The 22,703-nt window shown below is 37.9% G+C and overlaps 1 protein-coding gene across 3 annotated transcripts in view; it reads left to right on the top strand.

The window, feature by feature from the left end:
- Positions 1-22,703, top strand: part of PDK3 (pyruvate dehydrogenase kinase 3) — a 59,374-nt gene that overhangs the window by 9,982 nt on the left and 26,689 nt on the right. For all 3 annotated transcript variants that reach the window (XM_080612348.1, XM_080612347.1, XM_080612349.1), the window contains exons 2-3: positions 7,984-8,125; positions 16,436-16,507. In XM_080612348.1, coding sequence (XP_080468474.1) covers positions 7,984-8,125; positions 16,436-16,507 — 214 coding nt within the window. The remainder of the gene's footprint in view (positions 1-7,983; positions 8,126-16,435; positions 16,508-22,703) is intronic.

The raw sequence follows: 22,703 nt of genomic DNA, 5'->3' as shown, positions 1-22,703 counted from the left end.
AAGCAAATATGTCATTGTGTCTTTGCTCTGTTTAAATAATTTTCTTTGCCTGGGAAGAGGCTGCTTTTACTCTATGTGTGTATGTGTGTGTGTGTAAAACAAAATGGGCACATTAGTTTGGAGTCAATGTAAAGTAAGTCATGCGGGATTTATAATACTTTCACTGACTTAATTCCTTCAAATGGTACACTTGTGTAAATTTTAGTCAATATTTTTCAGAATTAGGTTGAAGACTATATGAAAGAGGCAAAGTTAAAAATTATTTCTTGCTAAAAAATAATTTAGATTTTACTTTGTCTTTATGCTTAAAAATTTGTGTGGACTGCATAAATACATCTGAACCCTGGTAACTGGCAGTGCCATAGAGGAATCCTCTCATCTATTTTTTGCAATGTGGTTTGTTAATCATCAAAAGCATTTTGTAACAGGATATTTTAACAGTCTAACACCTTTCAGCTCACTGAGATTGAAGGGAAACTGAACCATGTGGCATTGGCAGTATTTTATGTAATGGATATTAACTGTATGAGTGTTTGCTCATAAACATTAATTTTATTTATCATGGAGATTTGGAATAACTTTGGCATGTTGGCAGGAACTAAAAGATAAAACAGAGGTTCATATTTTTCTGGAACAGTTAGTGGGAATTATGGAAGTTTTCCGTAAAGGTTAGGGAGGAAGCTGGCAAAGCTGTGAGAACTTAGGAAGAGTCTTAAAAATTTGGAATATCTAACCATAACCTTCGGTGTGAAATAGGTCTTCACCATTTACAGGAGGAAAAGGTGATTATAATCTCAAAGGGGCAAAAATCATTCTTTTCTGGTCAGTTGATTGTAACAGAATCTGATCAGAGGGCAATAAATGGGGAATGAGTTTCTTTGGCTTGATGTTTTAATTTTTAAGCCTTATCTGCATTAAAAAAACCCCACAACCTAAACCCTTAAAATTTTGTTTTACAATTTTGGTCTCAGTGGAACAAAACAGTAAATTTCTCCTGTTTGAAAGCTATAGATCTCCTTTGCAGTGTGACCAGGGTTGATGTGCGTATAGTATGTGCACCTTTTCACTGCTCTTGGACTATTCCCTGCTTAGATCTCAGAAGTGTTAGCAGAAGGGGAACTGAGGTACTCTGAAGAGCCACTTTTGTTAGAAGCTCCTTGTGCTTGGTAAGGGAGGGAGGTTTTGGGTTGCACATATAGCTCTAGGATCCATGATCCAGGCCATGGTTTCTTCTAAGAACAATTTGCGTTTTTGCTTGTCATGTACTGTGAGGAGTGCCTGTGATACAGCAAGACAAGACTCAGCTGCTAAAATGATTTGTCTGACTTTCAGCCTACTCTGAAATTGCCCCAGGGAAAAACAACCTTTGGCCAATGTGTCTGAAAAATAATACAGCCTGTGGGTAATTGCTTGAGCATCTCTGCATTAAACTTTATGGATCCCTTTGACTACTCTACTTGGCAAATGCTATAAAATAAGTCAAAACTTTATTTAATTAGAACAGAGTGGTAAGCAGTACAAACATTAGGTTTAGATCAGGGAAGCTTATTTTAAAAATGCATGCTTTGAGTTCTACATAATATGTGGTACTGGTTTACAGCTGTTACAGGTGATTGCCTGATAATCCATTCCTCTTGAGACAGAAGCACATCTTCCTTTGAGTCTTTTTAATATGACAGAAAAGTTGTGGCTTTAAGAGTTAAAATTAATGAGTGCAGTTTGACTAAGACTTTCATAGATCTGCAGGGGATTGTGCATCTGTTAATTCCTTCTGTTTATCTGTTCCAGTTCAACAGTAAGTTAAACTGCTTCCCAGCACAAGTCTGTTTCATTCGGAGAACCATTTACTTGAAATGTGTTTACTGGAGTTCACAAGTTATGTATCATAACTTATGTTATTATTTCTACATTATTATTACATTAGTGTACAGCTAATGTAATAATAAATGTAATGATTTTGTCCATGTTGAGATAATGACAACTATTTGACGTTTTGCCCTTAACCTGCATTTACATAAGATGCAAACTGACTTTCTCTTGACACTACTATTCATCTATATGGCTATAGTAATTAATACACAGAAGATACAAACTGACTGTTTCAGAGATTTTTTGGAAATAACTGGAGATAAGTATAGTTTTTCTGTATGCAAATTGAAGTGTAGTTGTACTTGCTTATTTTGCATTTCTTAAGTTGAAGTCTGGACCTTTGTGAATGTGATTTGGACTGGTTATTTAGAGGACAAAATAGGGGCTTCTCATTAGTGAGTAGTATCCTAAAATTTTCCTTTGGAATAGAAAGAAAGTGCTGCAATTGGCCTGGCTGACAGAGCTTGGATCTGTTAGCTAAATTGCATAAATCAGAAGTGGTTCATTAAGATCAAGTGTTCCTGTACTTCAGCTCTGGTAACTTATCTGTACGCTGTGTTTCCTGCATGACTATTGGAAACTTTAACTGGAAAGTGAATTAGCACGTGAGCTTCCCAGTTTGGATTGTGCTTAGCAATGCAATGACACAGAGTAGAAATCAATGGTTGTACAGTGTTAACTAAATTCTCACTTATGAACATAAAGAGTTTAGATTGAGAAGACTTGAGCACTTCTGTCAGTGTGCTTTTCCCGTAGGCTGCAAAGGGGCAACTAGTAATGGGAACTTGACTGAAGAACAGAAGTTATCTGGGAAAGCTTACTTGCAGACTTTAATTCCTCTGGATTGAGCTGCTTTTCTAGCAGTAGTTATTGAACAAAACTTAATTGTTCAGACTTCATAAGTGGTATGCTTATTATAGTTCAGTAAGATGCAGAAACATTTTCCTGTCATTAATTCTTCAAGTTTAATTTTCTTGAAACTTCAGAGTTTCTCGAGTTTACTTAATGACATAAAAGTCAGTCTCTTACTATGTCAATGATATGTGCCAAGTGAAAGCATGTCCTTAAAAAAGGGCACAATGAAAAAATTGCAGTTGTTGGTGGAAGTAGCCTTAGAGAGCAGTGATGGAGCTTGGGTTGAAGCTTAGATCTATGATGTCTAAAATTCAGGTTAAGTGCCTCAGGTTAGTGTGGGCCATGATATGGCCATCTACTGGCTACCTGTGTTGGAACAGCTGTGCAGGCTGTGGTTGCTGTCCTGTAGCATGACGTGGTAGGTTGGAAAAGGGAAACCAATTTCAATGTGCAGCTTTCTTAGAGGCAGCTCTGTGGTAGAGAGCGAGGCTCACAGGAATCAGCATCTGCAGTTACATTGTGTGTGTTCCTTTTCTTTTAATTTGGTTTTACAAAGCCCTGTCTTTACCAAACACACCAACCCTGTATGCTTTTTGTGGGATTGGTGTTTTTAGTGGTTGGTGAGATAAATACCTAGAGAGTATGCTGAAAATGTCTTTATTTCTGCTGGGAATAGGAATGGTTTTGGAGTTGAGGTTAGCTTGGTTTTTTGGGTGTTGTTTTGTTTTTTGTAGCCATGTTTATTGGAGCTGTGCAAGCATAGCTTGTTTGCCATTTAATATACAGCCTATGCTCCTGAAATGGTGTATAGTCAGTGGAATTAATTGATCCTTGAGTTCTGTTTTCCTAGCTTTAGCAGCAAGTTTTTAGTTTTAGCCTTTGCTCAGTTTGCTCTGATATCTTCATCTTTTTGTGTACTATTTTGAAGATTGCCCTATCCTTCTACTCCAGTTTTTTGTTGGTTTTTTTTTTTTTTTCCTCTGTTTTATTTGCTAGCGTGGGAGATGACAAGTATTCTGGAAGCTCGAGAAGAGAGTAGATACAGTCCGTTGCTTCTGCCTTTCTGTCTGTCTTACTTTATTCTGCCTAGATAAAAGCAGCAGTAGTAGTAGTTGCACAGGGATAGGAGGTGAGATGCTTCTGATCTTGTAGTTGTGTGGGTTTGGTTTTTTTGTTTGTTTATTTGTTGGGGTTTTTTTAAGGGATTTTGTGTGGAGTCCCTCCTTTCAACAACAGGTAGAACTTTCCTGCTTTTGAGTCTTAAAGTAGTGTGGTATCTAATGTCTCAGCTCAGTGTTAACTACATACATAATAGAGAGAACTAGAGCTCTGGGTGCAGTGAAAAGACTAAAATAATCACTTAGCTTCTTATTTTCCTGTCTCCTCTGACAGGTAAGTGTTAATACTCAAAGTACTGATGCTTTCATGATGTTACCCTGGCAGTCCGATACCTGCTAGGGATGTGACAGCCATGTTAGGTTTTTGAAGCAGATGACTTTGGTCATTGTCTGTGAAGGACTGCTACTGTAGTCTGTTCTCAAAGGGGTGTTTCACAAATGTGAGAATCTGGCAGCTGAACTGAGAGCATTTGATGATCTAGAGGAAGCAGAGTTCATGGTGCCATGCTAAGTTTCTGCCCTTTTCTGCAGCAAAATCGAGGTTTATGTACAGCCTTTTTTATGGAACTAATCCTTCTGTAATCTGAATCTTGGACAGCATATTGCTCTGGCAATTTGTAGAATTTGCCAGAATTGAATCGGGGTCTGCTCCATGTCTGTGGATAAGCCTCTACATTGTTAGTGCCTCTTGTTGCAGGACCCAGAACGGTTTAGGTCCAGCTTTGCAACAGTTGTCCAATTCCATCATTGCAATGGAAGGAACTGAAAAGAGGGAACATTGTGGTAAATGTTCACTCCTTCCAATTGAAAATTGTTCTGTTTTGTTTCTTTTTTTTTTTTTTTTTTTTTCCCCTACATGCTACGTGCATGATCCCTGCAGCCTGAATGGGCCTTTTTATCAGTGTTAGATTTGTTCTCCATCTCTTAGCACTATTGGGTAAAAGGTGAAAGAGATAAAAGCAGGGAAGGTCTGAGTAGATGTCAAGAGAAGAGTTGAATCCAAGAGAGGGGGAAAATAAATTAATAGAGAAAACTGTCTCGAGATAAAACTGCTTCCTGAATTTCCTTTGGATTGAAGGTCCACCAGCGATGATGATGTGTAATCCTGAAATCCAGATCACTGCTTAGATCCTTGTTTGACTGATATATTTTCTCATTTTATGTTGAAGGCTGTATCTGTTGTCAATCTGTTACATAGACTTGTACTTAAACAAGAATCTCAAGATTGGCATCACAGTCTCTCTTTGGTGCTAGTTTTGAACTGAAGATTTGAACGTAGCAGAGAGGCAGACATGAATTTGCTTTTCTGTACCACTTGCATGGGGTTACTGATTAGCCCAAACAGAGAAGATTGAAGATGACAGAGCATTTGTTGACCCCCTTTTTTAAAACCTTTTTAAAGACCTGCTGCGGTTACAGTTGACATCTCAAATTTTGCCCTAGGTATGCATGCAATAGTAATAATTTGAAATAACTTGAAGATTACTTTCTTGTAATATCTTGCTTTTTATTGCCATTTTTCTGTTGAAGTACCTTCTAATGAAGAAAATACCTAACTTACAGACTCAGAATTTTGGTTCTGTAGTTAGTAGGATATCCCTCATTTTGACAAATGTGGCGGTGTAAGTGTTGCTGTGAGGAACAGCAGCCAAGGACCAACTGTTAGGATACATTAAGTATGTTTTTTTGCTTTGAAGCTGCGGAACATCTAGTTGTGGCTGATCCTAGTGAATAGCCGTTCTCTCTTCTCTTGCACGTGCTGTTTGGCAAGCAGATAACTGATATTAGAGTAGAAGTGAATCAGCTCTGTGAAGGCTCTCGGATAAATTGCATACAGCTAAGCAAACGATATTCCGACTGTGTATCCCAAACCAAAAAGATATACTGAAGTTATGGTGAACCAAGTCTTCCAGTTAGGCAAGCTTAAACACAACTTCCTTTCCTTTTCCTGCAGTGAGCATGCGAAGGGATCTGAAGAGGCTTTGGAGCTAAAATGTAGCTGTACATTAGAGCAAGGCAACTCCTTTGAAAAGAGACAGTTTGGAACTGCTGGGGTGAGACAGGTTGAACAGAGATGTGCCCTTGCTCATGGGAAGAGATGAAGTGGGTTTCTTCTGCCAGTCCTCCTGCTTTTGTTTTCTGCCTTGCCACGAGTCCTGGGACTGTGTCCGTAAAGGGCTCCCATGCCCTTTCACAGACTCCTGTATGCCGTGGGTTCTTGTTTGTTATTTCCTCCTTCTCTGTCTGGGCTGTCTTTCATTCGTTTTGCTTTTCATTGCCTACAAAATAACTAAACTTGCTCTCGGTCACTCTTGGGGAAGAAATTTTTGTTCCTGAGGGTTTTCCAGCCCAGAAGCTGTAGCGTGAGCTAGTCTGAGAGTCCTGCTGTCCAGCCACAGTCTTCCTAAAGACCTATTATGTATAATGACTTGTGAACAAACAGGTATCTGTCCTCTATTGGAGGTGAATTGGTATCTAACTTAATTGAAGGATTGAACTCTGAAATCATTACTGTGCTTCACAGAAAACAACAATGTAATGTCTGTTTCCTTTGTCTAATTTTGACAGGATGTGTGTATTTGTAATTGAAGATGTGAAAGTGCAAGTAAGTGAAATAGATCCAAATGTTTGCTGAAAGAACGATAATAGAATTGCTGACACTAATAGAATTTAATGATCCACTGACTGATGATACCTAAATGAGCAAGAAGAAAGGGAAGTCCTAATCCTTCCTGCTTATTCCCCCAAGCTTGTTACAGTTTGGGAACTAATCCATCAATGCATGTTACCTATGCAAAGAAGGTGAAAACTCTGCTGTTCATCTGATTATAATGGGACTGTCTTAAAAGTATCACCTTGATTGTGCTGGTTGCATTGTACTTGAGTCTTTCAAATTGCAAATCTCAGTGATTATGTGCCTGGCAGTGCTTTTAACACTCTGGTTTGCTTGAACATAATTTATAGCTCCTGTATTATGCCTTCACTCACAAATTTTACAGGCAGTTTTACTGGTTATCATCACAAAAGACATTTTCTGTCTTTCTGGATTTAAGCAGAATACTGATAGTTAATTACAAGTAAAAGGGATTTTTTTATTTTTTATTTTTTAAATGTACTTGGACTCTTAGAAATCAGTTATGGTGAGGAATTCCCCACTTGTGAAATGCTGCAAAATACAAAAATGTCTGTCAGGTCTGATCTTGCATCTGAACTGCTTGGACAAGTGTCTTAGCATCTTGCACTTTCATATACTTGTAGTTAAAGTTTTATAGGTATCATCAGCAACTAGTTTAGCTTAAGAATGCTATTAATTATGTCAGTCTTCTAGCTCCTGTAGGGTGGCTCCAGAGAATTACCACCTTTCCAACTAGGTCTGCAACAAAGTAGTGGTATTTTTGCTGGATCCCTTTCATTTGCTTTCTGACTTTTTTTTTTGGTTGTGGGAGTTATTTTTGGTTTTTTGTTGTTTTTTTTTAATTTTATTTTTAAAATATTGTGCTGGATAAAAATCTGATTTAAAAATGAAAGTTCAAGATAATCTCAGCTGCACCTTTTCCAAATGGGAATGTGGTGACAAGCACTGCACTTCCCTTACAGGTGGCTAGTGAGCATCTTGTAGGCTAGTCCTAGGAGGGATGATGACCTTTGCTGGTCTTTCCAGGTGCTGCTGATATGTTTAAATATTTAGTAGTTTTGAAGAGCTTGTGGCATGAACATCAACTGGCTATTGCCGTTCTGTTTTGTCCCTTTGTTTTCTTCTCTCCATTACATGTGTGGCATGCACTTTTTAAAAGCTTAATTTAGTAGAAAAAATCATACTGATAAAAGGTGGTATTTTGGGGTCTTATTTTGAGGTGATATCAAGTCTTCAGTATTCAATGAATTTTATTTGTAGGCTGAGAGGTTTTTATTTATAGGAGGGAGGATGAGATTATATGAAATGGGGAAGAATGTTAGATAAAAGGGGTTAAGCTCTAGGAAGGTAGAAGTATAATATGCATTTTGGGGTGAAGGAACTAAAGGTGAGTAGTGAAAGAAATCATACTTAAAATGTTTTTAATTCCACAAGCCTGGGAAGTCTAAAATTTGATCTGCTTAAATGGACATCTGGGTTTTTTTTTTTTCACCTCTCTTCTAACAGGTCGTGACAATGCATGTGAGAAAACTTCATACATGTTTCTGCGGAAAGAACTTCCAGTGCGACTAGCTAACACCATGAGAGAAGTCAATTTGTTGCCTGATAACTTACTTAACAGGCCTTCAGTTGGACTAGTACAGAGTTGGTAAGTTTAAAAGTTGACTGAAAAATTAGTGTAAAACTGTATGTATTGCTTTACTTTCAACTTGGCTTGAACTGTTTTGAACTGAACTCTCTTTTCTGCCTTGAACTGTTTATAATGCATGTTTCTTGTCAAATTGAAGTTTAATTTTCTTCTATCTAATATTAGTAAATACTCTAAAATGGATCCTAGAGATAAGAATTTAAAAGTTAGTCTTTTAAGTTAGTAAAAGAATACTGTTGTTTCCCAGATAATTAGAATCATTCAATAACTTTTAAGAGCAAGCTTGTTAAATACTCCTTACTATATTGCACCCATAAATTCTTGAAATAGCTGTTCTTTCTCCTTATTCTTCCTTTGTTAAAAATACCAACAGAAAATTTAAACCTCATCTGTACTTTCCATTGCTAAATTTGCAAACATAACCTGGTATTGAGTGGAAGTTATGGAATTGGACAAAAATCTAGTGTCATCCAGTAATTAACATTCTCTATTATAGTAACAAGTGTATACCGAAATTATTTAAAGTCCTGTCATCTTTTCCGCAGTAATTATTTTCTAGGTTACCTGCATGTTCAGTGTGGTTTGGAGAGTACTGCCTTGTATGTATTAAGTTCTAAAAAATGTCATTCATGGGGTATTTTAGTGTGTTTCTACCTACAAATACTTGATCCAAAGAATTTATGTAAAAATCTCTTTGCAGTATGCAACAAACTTCCCTTTGTGGAAAACAGCTTATCTAACTGTAACAGCAGCTATTTTGTAGACTTCTGTTAAGTTCAGTCATAGGCGTTGAACCAAGAAATTCCACACTGACTGTACATTTACTGCTGGATTTGGTCTCATTTATCAAGCTTCATACTTAAGAAATATAAATTAGTATAAGTGATATTGTGTACTTTGGTTTAAATGTGTTTGTCTATAAAGGGTAACACTAGCTGTCTTGATGACCACTTCAAGCATAGTGATTAAGTGCTTCACATAAATGGGAATGCTGCACAAACACATAATAACAATCACTTTGTGGTTAAGTGGCAACTTGCAAGATTTGAAGGTTTGTATCATCTGTCTGATGCTACCAGGAGTTGTTATGCCAAATAGGAAAGAGTGGATAATATGCAGATCTTTTATGCTTTTTTAATCTAGATGACTTGTGAAGCTGTCTTTAGTGAAATGTGGACACATGGGTGAATGAAGAAAAGAAAAGAATTTTTCTGTAGTGACTCTACAGCATAATTCTCCTAGTCCAAATATACCTTCTGTGCATAGGCTTCTGACCTCCTAATACAGACTCAAGTAACATTTAGATCACTTTTGGCAAAGGAACTGAATGGGTGCTTAGAGTGGATGCTCCCTTCAGAATTTTTGCTTAGAGGTCTGAGGACTCAAGGGATGACTTTTACGGCTTATGGCGTATACAAGAGATACTACTGATTTTAAAAAAGAGAAAAACAAAAATATAAAAAAAAAAAAGTCTCAAGTGTGTTAGAATATATAATGACTTGCCCAGATAATGTACTTTATATGATAATGTGATTTGCACTATCACAGCTATAGTCTGATAGTTTTCTGATAAATGGGCCAAAAAATCAGACTTTAACGTGATGAAGAAGTTCAAGCGGACATCCAACCCAGAGATGGAAGTTTGAAATCAGAATGTTTGTTGTGTTCTTCTAATTTTGGTTTTCAGTTAAGTAACAGTTTTTTGTGGAAAAGAGAATCTTCACTGAGATTGTGTAAGAATATTTTTGTGATTTTACGTCAGAAGTAACAAACATAAATGTAGCATGTTGTTTTCCTGATTGTAAATGTGGACTTGAAAGAGCTTCTTTCTCATCTTTCTGTTTAGAGGCTTTTAATTTTTTAAACAATAACCTGCAGATTATAAGGCCTGATGGTATACTGGTAATGAACCCTAGGCAAAATTTACTCTTATCAGCTTCTAAAGTGTTTTCTTACCTTCAGTATGAGTGACCTTGAGTATTATGCAGCTATGCTGATAATATATTCTGAAACATATTTATAATCTCTTATTGTGAAGTCCAGACATACCTAGAGAGAGATGCCTGAAGTTTAGGCACTAGAATAAATGTAGCTGTCTTGTGTACTTGTAAAATTAAGAAACACCTTCTTGACACACCTGTTTGCCTCAAGAAATTTTTTTTCAGATCAGATTTCACAATATTTTACTATGCCATAGTAAAATGGTAATTTATTAAAATGCAAACAAAAAAAAATCTGATGTACATTTGCCACAAGTAAGCATACATAATTTAATTCATTATTCACTTTAATCTGTTTATCTGCTAATTTTCAGTAATTTATGTAGTCACCAGCATATTTCTGATTTATTTATGCTACCACTTTCCAGTAGAAGCCAGGTTTTATGTGCTTTCGGTGAGACTCCAAATTAGCTGAAGCTTTAAAATTTGAGTTCCCAGTCTATGCCTTCATGTCAGCATGCCGAAAAATACAAAAAGCTCCTATCTTTAAAGCAGGTCTTATTTAGAGTATGGTGGCTCTGTAAATAGAACTTAGGTTTGATGGAGTAAGAAAACAAATTGACCCTGCCTACTTTACAGCATGGATCTTTCCTTTCCCATCAATCCTGTGTCCAGTCAGGCAGTGACATTCTGGGTTACATGCATTTCCTAGTCCCTTATAGATCCCTTGGGAAGCAACCTCAACTTCCCACTTCTGAGAATATGTTCCCTGCTGCAGGCAAGCCCTGTTCTCTAATCCATCTTCAGGGTCTATAGGCGCTTTGCTTCCTGTAACATGCTTCTTGACTGCACTGTGCTGCCTAACAGATTTTACAGCTGATTGCTTGATTGCTTTCAGGAAAGGTGAGGTTTTTTTCTCTCCTTCCTTTCTGTGTTCCTTTAGCCTGATGTGTGTGCCGCAGTGAGCATAGGCAAGACAGCTGTCCGTTCTTTGTATTGCTTTTCTGAGTAAAGCTGGCATTACCCAGAGAGTGAACTATGAACAACAAAACCAGTTTTGCATTTCAGTCTGTGCAAAGGTAAAACATGAGCTCTGTCCTAGTTTGAGTTTATAACCTATATGTAAGTTTTGCATGGAATAGCAAGGGAAGGAATAAAGCGAATACAAATAGTAGTACAGTTAACATGTTCTGACTGTGAGCTGCATTGACTGCAAGTAACAGACAGATTAACAACCAGTGTGCTAGGGATCAGCAACTTATTTTCAGTTTTTCAAGATTAATGGGCAGCATCCTAGTTCCGAAGAAACGGGCCTTTTTTAGGCCAGCTTTCAGAGGGCGCTCTGGCTGTAGTGCACTGGAGGTGTAGGATACTGAACATGTGGCAGAACTGCATAATAAAGGATATCATCACTAATGTGATGTGATGAGGGAAAATAGTTACAATTAAACCTTATAATGGATAAGATCAAAGCTTGTAAAATATCTAAAGTGCGTGTGATGTTTGCACAATATGCTACTCACTTGTATCAAAACCTCATATTTTAATTGACGTTGACTAAATGTCTCTTCTTTAGTACTTTTACCTGGAAAAGGCTATGAATTTCCATTTGCCTCCTTGGAAAGACCCATTAGAGAAATCAATACAGCTTGGGGATTAATAATTTTTTACATTCAGACTATGCTAACAAAATTGTGTTAATATGGAGATATGTTTTATCTTTTCAGTGCTTTGCTGTTAGGTTCTAAAGGAAAATCTTTCTGAAATACACATACACAAAAAGCATAAGTATCTTGCATGAATTCTAAAAAAAAACCCAAACAACCAACCAAACTTGGAGTTGACATTCCGAGCATTTGCAGTGATTGTGTGAAAAGTGCTATTCAAGAATTACTGCATTTGGCAGACTAACAAGAATTCAATCTACCTGGCAGTAATTAACAAAGGAACAAGGCTAAAGGCTGTTTGAAACCAAAGAGCTTGCCCAATGAACTGTAGTCTATTATAATAAAAAATTAAACACTAGAAGGACAACAGATTTGAAGGGCATAGGTTTTGATTCCTGCTTTTGATGACTCACCCTCACCGAAGATAGCAAAATATTTTGTTTTGTTTCAATTTTTGGGAAGATTTTGGTTTCTTCTTTTCTAAGATACGTTCTGCATAGTTGCACTCGTTTACTGGTAATATAGCAAGCAATCCATTATTCTGCTGCTTTTCTGCTTTATTCTAGCTGTCTGGTAGATTGTTTAAAATATCACAAGTCTTTTCAGTGCTTGATTTAACTCTGTACTTACCACCTTCATTTATCCATATCTGCACACACAGTTCAAATCAAAAGACAATTTAAGGAAATAGATTGTATGAAAGGGAAATGATTGTTTTTCCACACCCTAGCTGTTATAGGAGTGAACTGCATTGCTGACTGATCACAATTACACAGATTGTAATGTGGTTGATGGATAAGACAGTGTTGAAAATTATTTATTACAACTAACCTGAGTTCTAAGTTTATTTAATTCTGAGCTGTTTGGGAGGGATGGGGGGAAGTGGGGCTGGAGAATTAATTTTGTGTAGGAACTGGGAATCACAACTAGATAAAAGATGCGCAGCATTTGCAGCTCTGAGTTTTTTAGAGACTTGGGATAATATTCAGGGTATAGACATCTAAATATTATTGGTAACTCAAAAGGAAATGCATTGCCTATTTCCGTAGTGTCTCCATCACCACAGAGATTAGAGAGTAGTTACTTTAGCACATTTAGAAATTTCCTTAGAGCATTTAGTTTGTGTAATTTTCCTTTGTTTCAGAAGCTCTCAGTACCTCATTGGTGCTATGTTGAGCCTGCAGCATTATGACAGCAGAAGCTGTTACACTTGCTGTTTGTGCTGAAGACTGGTGGCCATGTTTGGCACCCTTTCTTCTGGTTGAGACATGCTTTGGTCTTTTTCTGAAACAGTTTTCTGCACAAGCATTTCCTACATTAGATGAGAAAAACACTTGGCTTGCCCGTGACTGATACTCTAGTAAAAGTGCTGATCCTTCAACATGGGAGTAGTGATGTTTGATTATTCCAGGGGCTGCAGTCTTAGGACCGTAACAGAGAGTATGAATCTCAGTGCAGCATAGTAGTAATGGTGGGCAACCCTGCAAATCCACGCAGCACAAAAATCAGGTATCAGTTACCTTCAGTACCAAAAATACTCATTGATGTTTTATCCTCAGCATCAGCACAGGATTGCTGATGTTTGAGATTCCCGGTAGGAAGTGTGTAGTAAAAAGCACCTGCTGTGTTACTTCTCAAGTGTGGTAGTTGTACTGGATTGTCAGAAACAGAACTTCCATAATATTATATTGTGACACATGGGGGCAGGCAGCTTCCTAATAACCTCCTCTGACTTTGCCACAAGGGAAGCTGTCTGTTCTCTCATGACGCAGGTTTATTGAAGCATCTTTCATATGGGAGGAAGCTGAGAATAAAGGCCTCCACTAAACAAGGAGGATGGCAACAGAAATTAAAGTAGGGAGGGAAGGGACTTCAAACCAAGAGGAAGGTTTGAAAGGATGGGAGAGGGGAGCATAAGCTGTAGAAGGGTGGTTGTTGGCAAACTTGTTGGCAAGCTTGCTGACAACTGCAGCATTTGGTCTTTTATGTAAAAGTGAGAAACACTTTATAGTGTGGAAGGTACCTGTGACAGACCATAGTCCAGTTCCTGGCATGCATTGTGCCTGTGCTGGAGAAATTGTAGCATTTTGGCTCACTCATTGGTTCAGGTCATGATGGCTGCCTTGGGTTTTGCACATTTGATGGGCAGCTTCAGCAGCTTCCTGTTTAGTTTCTATGAGAAGTGCCAAAACCACTTTGCAGATGTAAGGGGTCTGAATTAAGTGAAGATTATTGGAGGGTCATTTCAAAACCATACCACAGGTTTAGATTGGAAATGAAAATGTAGGCACAGTCATTGAATGATGAGGTCAACCTATATTGGAGGAATAGAGTAAGACTTCTTCATGGTAATCATGCAGGTATTTTTTGGGTAGATTGCTTTTCTCTGCAGAATCAAATATTTTGCCCAATTTTCTTTTGCCACACAAATAAATATAAGACAGCAAATATTTATTATAGAATAAGATAGGAGGATTTTGTTATATTTTTTATTATATTAAACCCCACAGTATGAGGGAACTAGTCCCATCTGACAGTGCTGGTGGTCTTAAGTTACATGGCTTTTTTTTTTTTTATTATTGCTAAATGTATTTGCAAGGATGTCAAGTGAATGATACCCCTTTTCCCTTTCCACAGAAAAAGTCCAAAAAGTCAGTTTCCTCTTGGAGACAATTACAGATTGAATTATTTAGATATATTCTCATTATCCATCAAGGAAAAGGTGAGGTAGGCAGCAAAGACTTATTGTGGAATGTCATGCATTCGTTAGAGGCAGAGCAAAATTTGGCACAGGAATGGGTCTTAAGCGTTGTTTCTACATGACATTGCCTGGTTTGGCGAGAAGTAAAAAACTCATTGCCTGTATGGAGCCAAGCTGATGACACCCTGAATTACTCAGTTTACTCAGTGCCTTGCCCATTATTTTCCCATCTTTCATTTTGGAGTTTCTTTGCTGATTGTTTATTACTGTGTTTTGCTAATTGTAATAATGGTACCTTTTTTCCCATCCTGTACCCATGATTAACTTGATTGACCTTGATTCATATGAGACAGTAATGTTGAAGAATATGTACCTCTCTGAAACCAAGGAGTGGGTGACCATAATTTGTTACATGTTAAATCTTGCAGGTGAGGCAGCTGAGTTTGGAGACTAAAGCAGCCTTTTCCAGAGAGAATTAATGAAAAGGGAGTAAGTGCAAGGGCAAATTCTCAAGGGCCATTAGTTCTGAATTCAGTCCCTCCTCATGCTGGTGGTCCTGATGATTCTTCTGCTGCCCCTTTATCCTCCACATCATGCAGCTGAAATGGGGGTTGGAGTAGCAGCCTGTGGTGCTGGAAGGAGTCATGTAGACAGCAGTGCTGTGTTAAGCTTTGCTGTAGCTTGAAGATGGAGGGTGAAGTTTCACAGCCTCCTTAAGCTAATCTTAGCATAGAACCACCACCAACAGAGATTTTTGTTGTAATGTGAAGTTGTCCAATTTTCAGTGGCTGGGGTCAGTCTTTTCAGGCACTGAGCTTCTGCATAGGCCATTCTGTTGAGCTGATCTCATGGTTTGCTGCCTACTGAAAAGAGTCACTTGTTTTGCTTTTTCTTTATGTAGGCTTTGTGGTTATCTTTTCCTTGTGCTAGCTTTAGCTGGTTAGACCTTTCTGTGAGTTGTTTTCATGTAAGAGAAAGGTTTGAGTTTTTTAATCGTTTGGCTCCCTGTTACACCACTGCAGGGAGCTGCAGCTGTTGAGAAACACATCTGATTAGCACTGATGTTTTCATAGTGCTTAACCAGGAGTGAAGGGGGGGCAAAAGGGAGAGGAATGACAGCTCCTTCTGGTAATGCTGAAACCACCCAACCTTTTATGTGTGACTGATACCTTGTGTGATTTACTTCAAGAAATAGGTCCCATTTCTGTATTTTTTAAAGCTACATCTGTTCTCCTAATGCACCTGTTTCAGGGGGTGATCCCTGGTCCTCAGGCCCAGTGGTGTGAGGTGGTGTATTTTAAGTGATGTTGGGCTAGTTTCCTGTGAAACAGGCTGGCCATGTTGATGTTGAGTGGTACTTTGCCTTAAATCTTTTTTTGGGTCCTGTGTGGTACATCTGTGGCTCTAAGCATAATAATATCTCATGTGTGACAAATGTCTGAAGTGGAGAGAGCTGTAAGAGTGGTGTTTCTATGAAACCAAGGGTTGTGTCGGGTGGCCTGAGGTACAATGGGAGGAGATGTGAGAGTGTGTGATGGGGAGTACTATTCTGGAGTACAGCTTGGTGCAGTCTTGTTAGTGTGGCTTTTGGGGAGTGTTCCCTGAAGCTTTATTTTGGAAGGAAGTTTGGATCGCTGTCTGAGGAACATGGGAGCAAGTGATCATCTGTAATAAGTGGATGACCATTAAATAAAGATCCAGGGACAAACTATGATATATGAAATTACAGACCTACCTGAAGAGGGGTTTTGCTCCTGTTAACTTCAGCTTGATTTATATAGCAATTTCCCTAAATCATGGTCTGTAGAGTCATAAATAATACTTACATCTCAATATAATATGTTGGAATTGCTTGTTTCCCTTGGTTGTGGTATCCCACTTCATTTTAGCCTTTACAGAGGACTGTGTACTACTGTTGTTTCAGGTGAGGTTATAGTTTTAAGATTAAAAAAAAAAAAAAAATTAAGTATTTTAACTGTTTATCATTTTTGCTTATTTTCAGGTACATGCAGAGTTTCCTTGAGCTTCTAGAGTATGAAAATAAAAGTCCTGAGGATCCTCATGTTCTGGATGAGTGAGTAATCTGTTTCTTTGTGATGGTTCATTTTAAAATAATCTGTCTCAAAACAATCAAGTGTTTTTGTACTACAGAGAACAGTAATCTTATTTGTAAGGTAGAATTTGTGCAGGAAAGGCCAAAATTGTACTCTGGAGCAGGATATAGGAATCTTATGCTTTTGAACAGTGTATTTTGTGTTTGCACAGTCTGATAGTTTAAGAAATAGTGTGAAATGCTTCCTCCAAGGCTGTATGGAGAAGACAACATGCAAGTGAGAATATACTTGCATTAGGATTAAAATGTCATTTTTGGATACATTGAGTTTAGTACTGTTGCATATAGTTATATCAACACATTAATAGCGTGATTTCTTTTTCAATTTGAAAACATTCAGTGTGTCATTGTTTTTATCTAAAAGCTTTTTTAGTGGGCTTCAATTATTGGTGTTCACCTACGTCACTGAATAATACTACTTATGTTTTGAGAAGGAAGGAAAGCTTAGCCAGTTTTCTTTATCAACAAAATCATATTAAAATTGTCATGAGAATGTTTCCTTGAAATATATATGTATGAGAAGATCCCCAACCACATGTAAGTGAGAACAGGTACAACAAATGGATTAGAGACTTAAAAAGGTGAAACAACCCCTCCCACCGCTAAGGAGTATGGTTACTCTGTACTATATAGCAGCCAGCTTTGTTTCAGGAGATTACTTCTTGCTTTTGTTCCATTAATTAGTTTTCTTAGGGTAGCTTCTCTTGTTAAAGAAGAAACCCCTCCCCCCAAAAAAAGAAAAAGCCTCAAAACAGACTAGAAATCTTATAGTGCTTTAGAGGAAGCATTTTATAAAACATCTTGCACTCCAACAAATGCTCTGGTTGTACAAGATGTGGCCTACGCTGTGCAAAAATGATGTTTTGCCTGCAGGTAGTTCCAGATACATTAACTGGTATGTTATGTTAGGCTAAGTAAGGGGTTTATTAGGTAATGCATTTTAGATGTTATGCTCTTTTGGCTGTGGTCATGTTATCCAAGGTCTTTTACAAGTATCAACCAATACAGGAAAAACTGAATTGTGTGAGTACCGGTTTCCCTGCATGGCAGAACTGTAGAAGGAGATGTAAGGTTCAGAGACTGAGTGAATTGTAGTGTTACTGAACAAGGGGAAAGTAACTGTTTTCTCAGTGTGAGTCCTTATCTGGAATACTGTCTTCAGTTCTGTGTACATACCTATTAAGCAGTTAAAACGCACATGGACAGTATTGATATAAAAGGAACAAGAATTGGAGACGTGGATAGTTCCAGTTCTGAATAATGTTGAAGGCATTTGTTTAGACTGGAAAAGAGTGATTGAAGTGTGAGACACTGCAAGTCTGAGTGTGCCAAAAGAAAAAGTCACCATAATAAAGGATTATTGGTTGCTTGAAGTAAAGAAGTGGAGAATTAAAAAAAATGCCTGATTTTTATTGTAGTTGAGATTGTACACAGAGCAAAAAATACACATTCTAATATTAGCAAGAACAGACTGAAGAAGACCATTTCAGTCTGTTCTGAAAAAGCAGAATGCTTTTCAGAATGGAAATAAGTAATTCCATTTTATTTAACAAATAAAATAATAAAAATGGAAGTATTCTCTGCAGAGCATTCCATTTTAAAAGCTTTTAAGAATAGATTAGTTTTTATTGATGTTCTAGGCAAGCTTCTTCTGTAGTGGATAAATTAGATGAACTTTTCAATTACCTCTAGCTGTTACATTTTGTTATTCTGTATTTCCAGCCTGTTTGCTGTTGGCACAAGAATTTGTGACTTGTTCAGTAGTAAGTTTTCCTATTGCTTGACTTAAAAAAACATTTTGAGTGGAATTAAGTTACCAAAACTTAGGTGACTGTTTCTTTTTGAGATGGCATAAGCTGTTCCAGACCTGTAAGCAAGAGGTAGATCACCATATCTTTTAAAATGTTGATGAAGAGTTTTCTTGGAGATCTGTTTTCAGTCTGTTCATAATTATAAAATGAAGTATCTTAATCTGGTGTATGGATAACACACATTCTTGATGTTGCTTCATGGCAACTGGAAGTGTTGTTTGATGCTCTATATTAGTATGATACACCAAATATTTGATGATGAACCAAATATTTACTCATTCAGTATAACTGTTAACGTATTTGAAATCTTGTGGTTATTGCATTTATGTAATTAAGTACATATAATAAGGATGCTGGGGAATTTTTTTTTTTTCTGTATTCGAAGGTGAAGTCCAGGTAGGGACTAGGACAGTAAGAGTTGCCTTTATACTGAGTTTGGCATGTGGGGGAGAAGGATGAAAGACTGATTAAAGAGCAAGTTTGTCTTCTTGCCAGTACTGGTAGGCTACCTAGGATTAGAAAGTCAGATTTACTTTCCTGCTCTTTGCATGTCATCTGTTCCTAGCTTTCTGAAGGCTGTGCTATTTAACTGGATATTGATCCATAATTAGCTATAATTATTCTTTACAAAATACTTATTTAAAAAATAACCATGTCCATATCTATCTTGTAATAACCCACAGATAGATAAATCGAACAAATTTCTCAACTTCTGTACCAGTATCCCTTGTTGCTGCTGTCTAGCTCTATTCTACTTTTATGCCTTGCCAGTCACCAGAGAAATACAGGGAACTAGTTAATGAATTACTTTGCAGTGCAGGAGTGTGGGGTGGAGAGGGGACCAAAACAAACCACTTATCTGAGTTAATTTAGGTTTACATACCATTTTTCTATTACTTGTATGTATCATTCAATACAGAATTCGAGTCATTATCTGGGACTTTATGGGTAGTGTCTTTAGGGATGCATGACTAGGAATAGTACTTTCCTTCAACCAGATTGGTTTGCTTAGAAAAAGACAAGTGGAAGTTGACTCTTAAGGTATGCTTGGTCATTTGAACCAGAGAGTTGGGGCTGTTCAGCCTGGAGAAGAGAAGGCTGCGTGGAGACCTCAAAGCAGCCTTCCAGTACCTGAAGGGGGCCTACAAGGATGCTGGGGAGGGACTATTCATCAGGGACTGTAGTGACAGGACAAGGGGTAACGGGTTCAAACTTAAACAGGGGAAGTTTAGATTGGATATAAGGAAGAAATTCTTTACTGTGAGGGTGATGAGGCACTGGAATGGGTTGCCCAGGGAGGTTGTGAATGCTCCATTCTTGGCAGTGTTCAGGGCCATGCTGGATGAGGCCTTGGGTGGCATGGTTTAGTGTGGGGTGTCCCTGCCCATGGCAGGGGGGTTGGAACTAGATGATCTTAAGGTCCTTTCCAACCCTAACTATTCTATGATTCTATGACTTTCTGATACTAGCAGTATCTGTGGTGTATCTCTGAGTACCTTGCATATAGTAGCATGTGAAGAGGAGTTGGAGCATTCATCTCTTGGTTCCTCTCAGCTATCTTATTCCTGCATTGAGCATGCTGTAGGAGCGTACTTATTACATACTAATACTATGTGTTATATACTTCATATTACAGAAGGCCACTCTTGAATCTTTTGGTCATCGGAGTGCCCTGTGTGGTATCAGATAACTTGGACATTTCATAATGGCCCTTATCTCACAGAATCACAGAATGGTTTGGGTTAGAAAGGACCTTAAACTCATCTAGTTCAACCCCTTGCCATGGGCAGGGACACCTCACACTAGACTATGTTGCCCAAGGTTCTGTCCAACCTGCCAGGGATGGAGCACTCACATTGTGAGAGGGCAGCCTATTACAGTGCCTCACCACCCTCATAGTAAAGAACTTCTTCCTTGTATCTAACCTGAACTTCGCCTGTTTAAGTTTTAACCCATTACCCCTTGTCCTATAACTACAGTCCCTGATGAAGAGCCCCTCACTAACGTCCTTGTAGGCCCCCTTCAGATATTTGAAACTGCTCTGAGTTCTCCACGCAGTTTCTGTTCTCCCAGCTGAACAGCTCCAACTTTCTCAGCCTATCTCTTCTTCCTGTAGCTTAATCAGTGTCTCCAACTGTGAGATATGCCTGCGTGAAAGTACTTCAGGTTTTCTTTGAAGCTGAATGTAGTGTCTACACCAAGCTCTCAACCATGAAGGCTTACAGAACAGTTGATTTTTGGAAATTGAGTAAGTGCCTTGGTGGTCTTTTTAGCAGCTGAGATGGACCTCAGTTTGTTACAGCTAATCAAGGTAACAATGGCATAGGAGAGAAGGGGAGCTAAAATGCTATGTTAAAGAGGTTTGATATCCACAGATGTGCTGTATCAGTGTTGGCAGGACTTCAATTAATGCCTTCTAAAGTAGTGGAATTACGTGATCTGTTCAGCACTAGTGTTGTATCTTTGCTTGTATGGTGAGTCTGCTCTGGTATTCTCAGAATTTGGACACTCTGAGGATTACAGAATTACAGGTATTATCCATGTACTGTCACAGCTGACTATGAAGCCATGCAGTGAAGTGAATTGGGAAATCAATGTAATTGAAAAATAGACCTCTTTCAGTCCTGTGGTCCCTAAACTAAAGCTGATGTTTTTCAGAGTGGCCCAAATTATTTCTGCTCTTAGCGCATGAATTTAAGAACAGATGTTATGTTTGAGAGTGTTATTACCTTTATGAATATCAGATTAAATACTTTAAAGGGATTTTTTGTCTTGGCATTTCTGTGATGAAGGTTCAGAGTTGCTTCAGTTTCTTTATTACATTCTGTTAGCATTCCTTATGAAGGTTTACTACAATGTCACCACGTTACTGTCACTGCTGGTAATATGGGCATATGCCAAAAGGTCAGGTTACTTTTGCCTTTTTGATAACAAATATCTTTGCTCAAGCCACAGAGTGGTCAGGTGGAAGTTGTTCCACAGTTCTGTCAAACAGTGTGATTGTGTGATTGAGAAGTGTTGAGATAAGGTGTCCACGCTCAGTAGATGTGGGAAGTTGGCTGAAGTGTCAGAAACTTCCCGTGGTGTCAATAAAACATGCAGAGGCAGAAGTTGTTTTTAAAGAGTTGAAGTGTTTGTAAAACGTGCTGTTCACATGTACTTTCAAATAACACTTATGGGTACAGGCAGTGGAGTTTCCTTGCTGTTTTTAATCTTTGTGGGAGGGTGTGCGTGGGAGTGTCCTGGAACTGAGAGTGACTTAAGCAGTAAGCTGGCTAGAGATAGCACATAGACAAGGAATTTAGTAAACAAGAAGTAACCTTCCTTTTAGCAGCACTAAGATTAAGATAGTGCTTCTGTTAGCGATTTGAAATAAGTAAATATTTGGATAGATTTTAAGAGGGTACCATTTCTTTTACTTTTCAAGTAATGTGGAATGCCACTTCAGTTAGTTTTGCACTTCAAAAGTAGCTACACTTTCTAGTAGAGAAATCTTTGTGAACTTGTCCCTGTCTTTCTGATGACTCTCAGGTGCCAGCTAGCACTTGTTTAAAAAAGGGCAGCCAATCAAAAAAAAAAAAAAGCATATCCATTCCATTTAAAAGGATTATTTTTCAGTCTACTCATCACTGTCTTGTCTTTCATTTTTCAGATAATGCTATCCATAAAAGAGAAATAGCAAAATTCCCTTTGTCTTTACATTGACTTTCTTATGATTTCTTGCAGTTCAATGATAGATCAAAACAGAATTATATATGCAGTCATTATGGAGTTAAAATAGTAACTTGGTTTGCGACATTGTCTTTGCAGAAGTCTGTAGGCTTAGTTTATTTAACAACAGTTGTAATGCCCTAAGTATTTTTTTGTTAATACAGAAACCACGGAAGCTCACTTGACTAAAATAGCTTCATATTAGTAATTTCTCATCTGTCAAACCAACTGCATTATTTATTCGTTGTGGTTTTCAGAGTATGATACACTGGCTTCTGAAAAAAAAAAAACCAAACTGAAAACAAAACAACAAGTAATTGCTTAATAAATTTTTCAGAGCTATTCTGGAATATTCCACTCCTCCCCCCCCCCCCCCCCCCAGCTAATCCCATGAGCATTTTAAGAAATTCTATATATGATCTTCCACAGTTTGAGTACAGTAAAAACTCTGTGTTTCCAGGGGTATGTGGGGTTGGGATGTGGTAAGGAGAGAGTGGTAAGATTAAGGAAATGTGCTTTGATTTCTGCCTTGCCACTTTGAAATGTGCCTGTGCATACTTCATGTGTTTGGTCCTTTAAAAGCATCTGCTTGATGGAAATGCTTCCATCTTCGAAGATGGAATGGGAGGTTCGAC

This window comes from Psittacula echo (genome assembly GCF_963264785.1).
Source record: "Psittacula echo genome assembly, chromosome: 3".
Taxonomy (NCBI): Eukaryota; Metazoa; Chordata; class Aves; order Psittaciformes; family Psittacidae; genus Psittacula; species Psittacula echo.
This window is presented reverse-complemented; position numbering and strand designations above follow the sequence as displayed.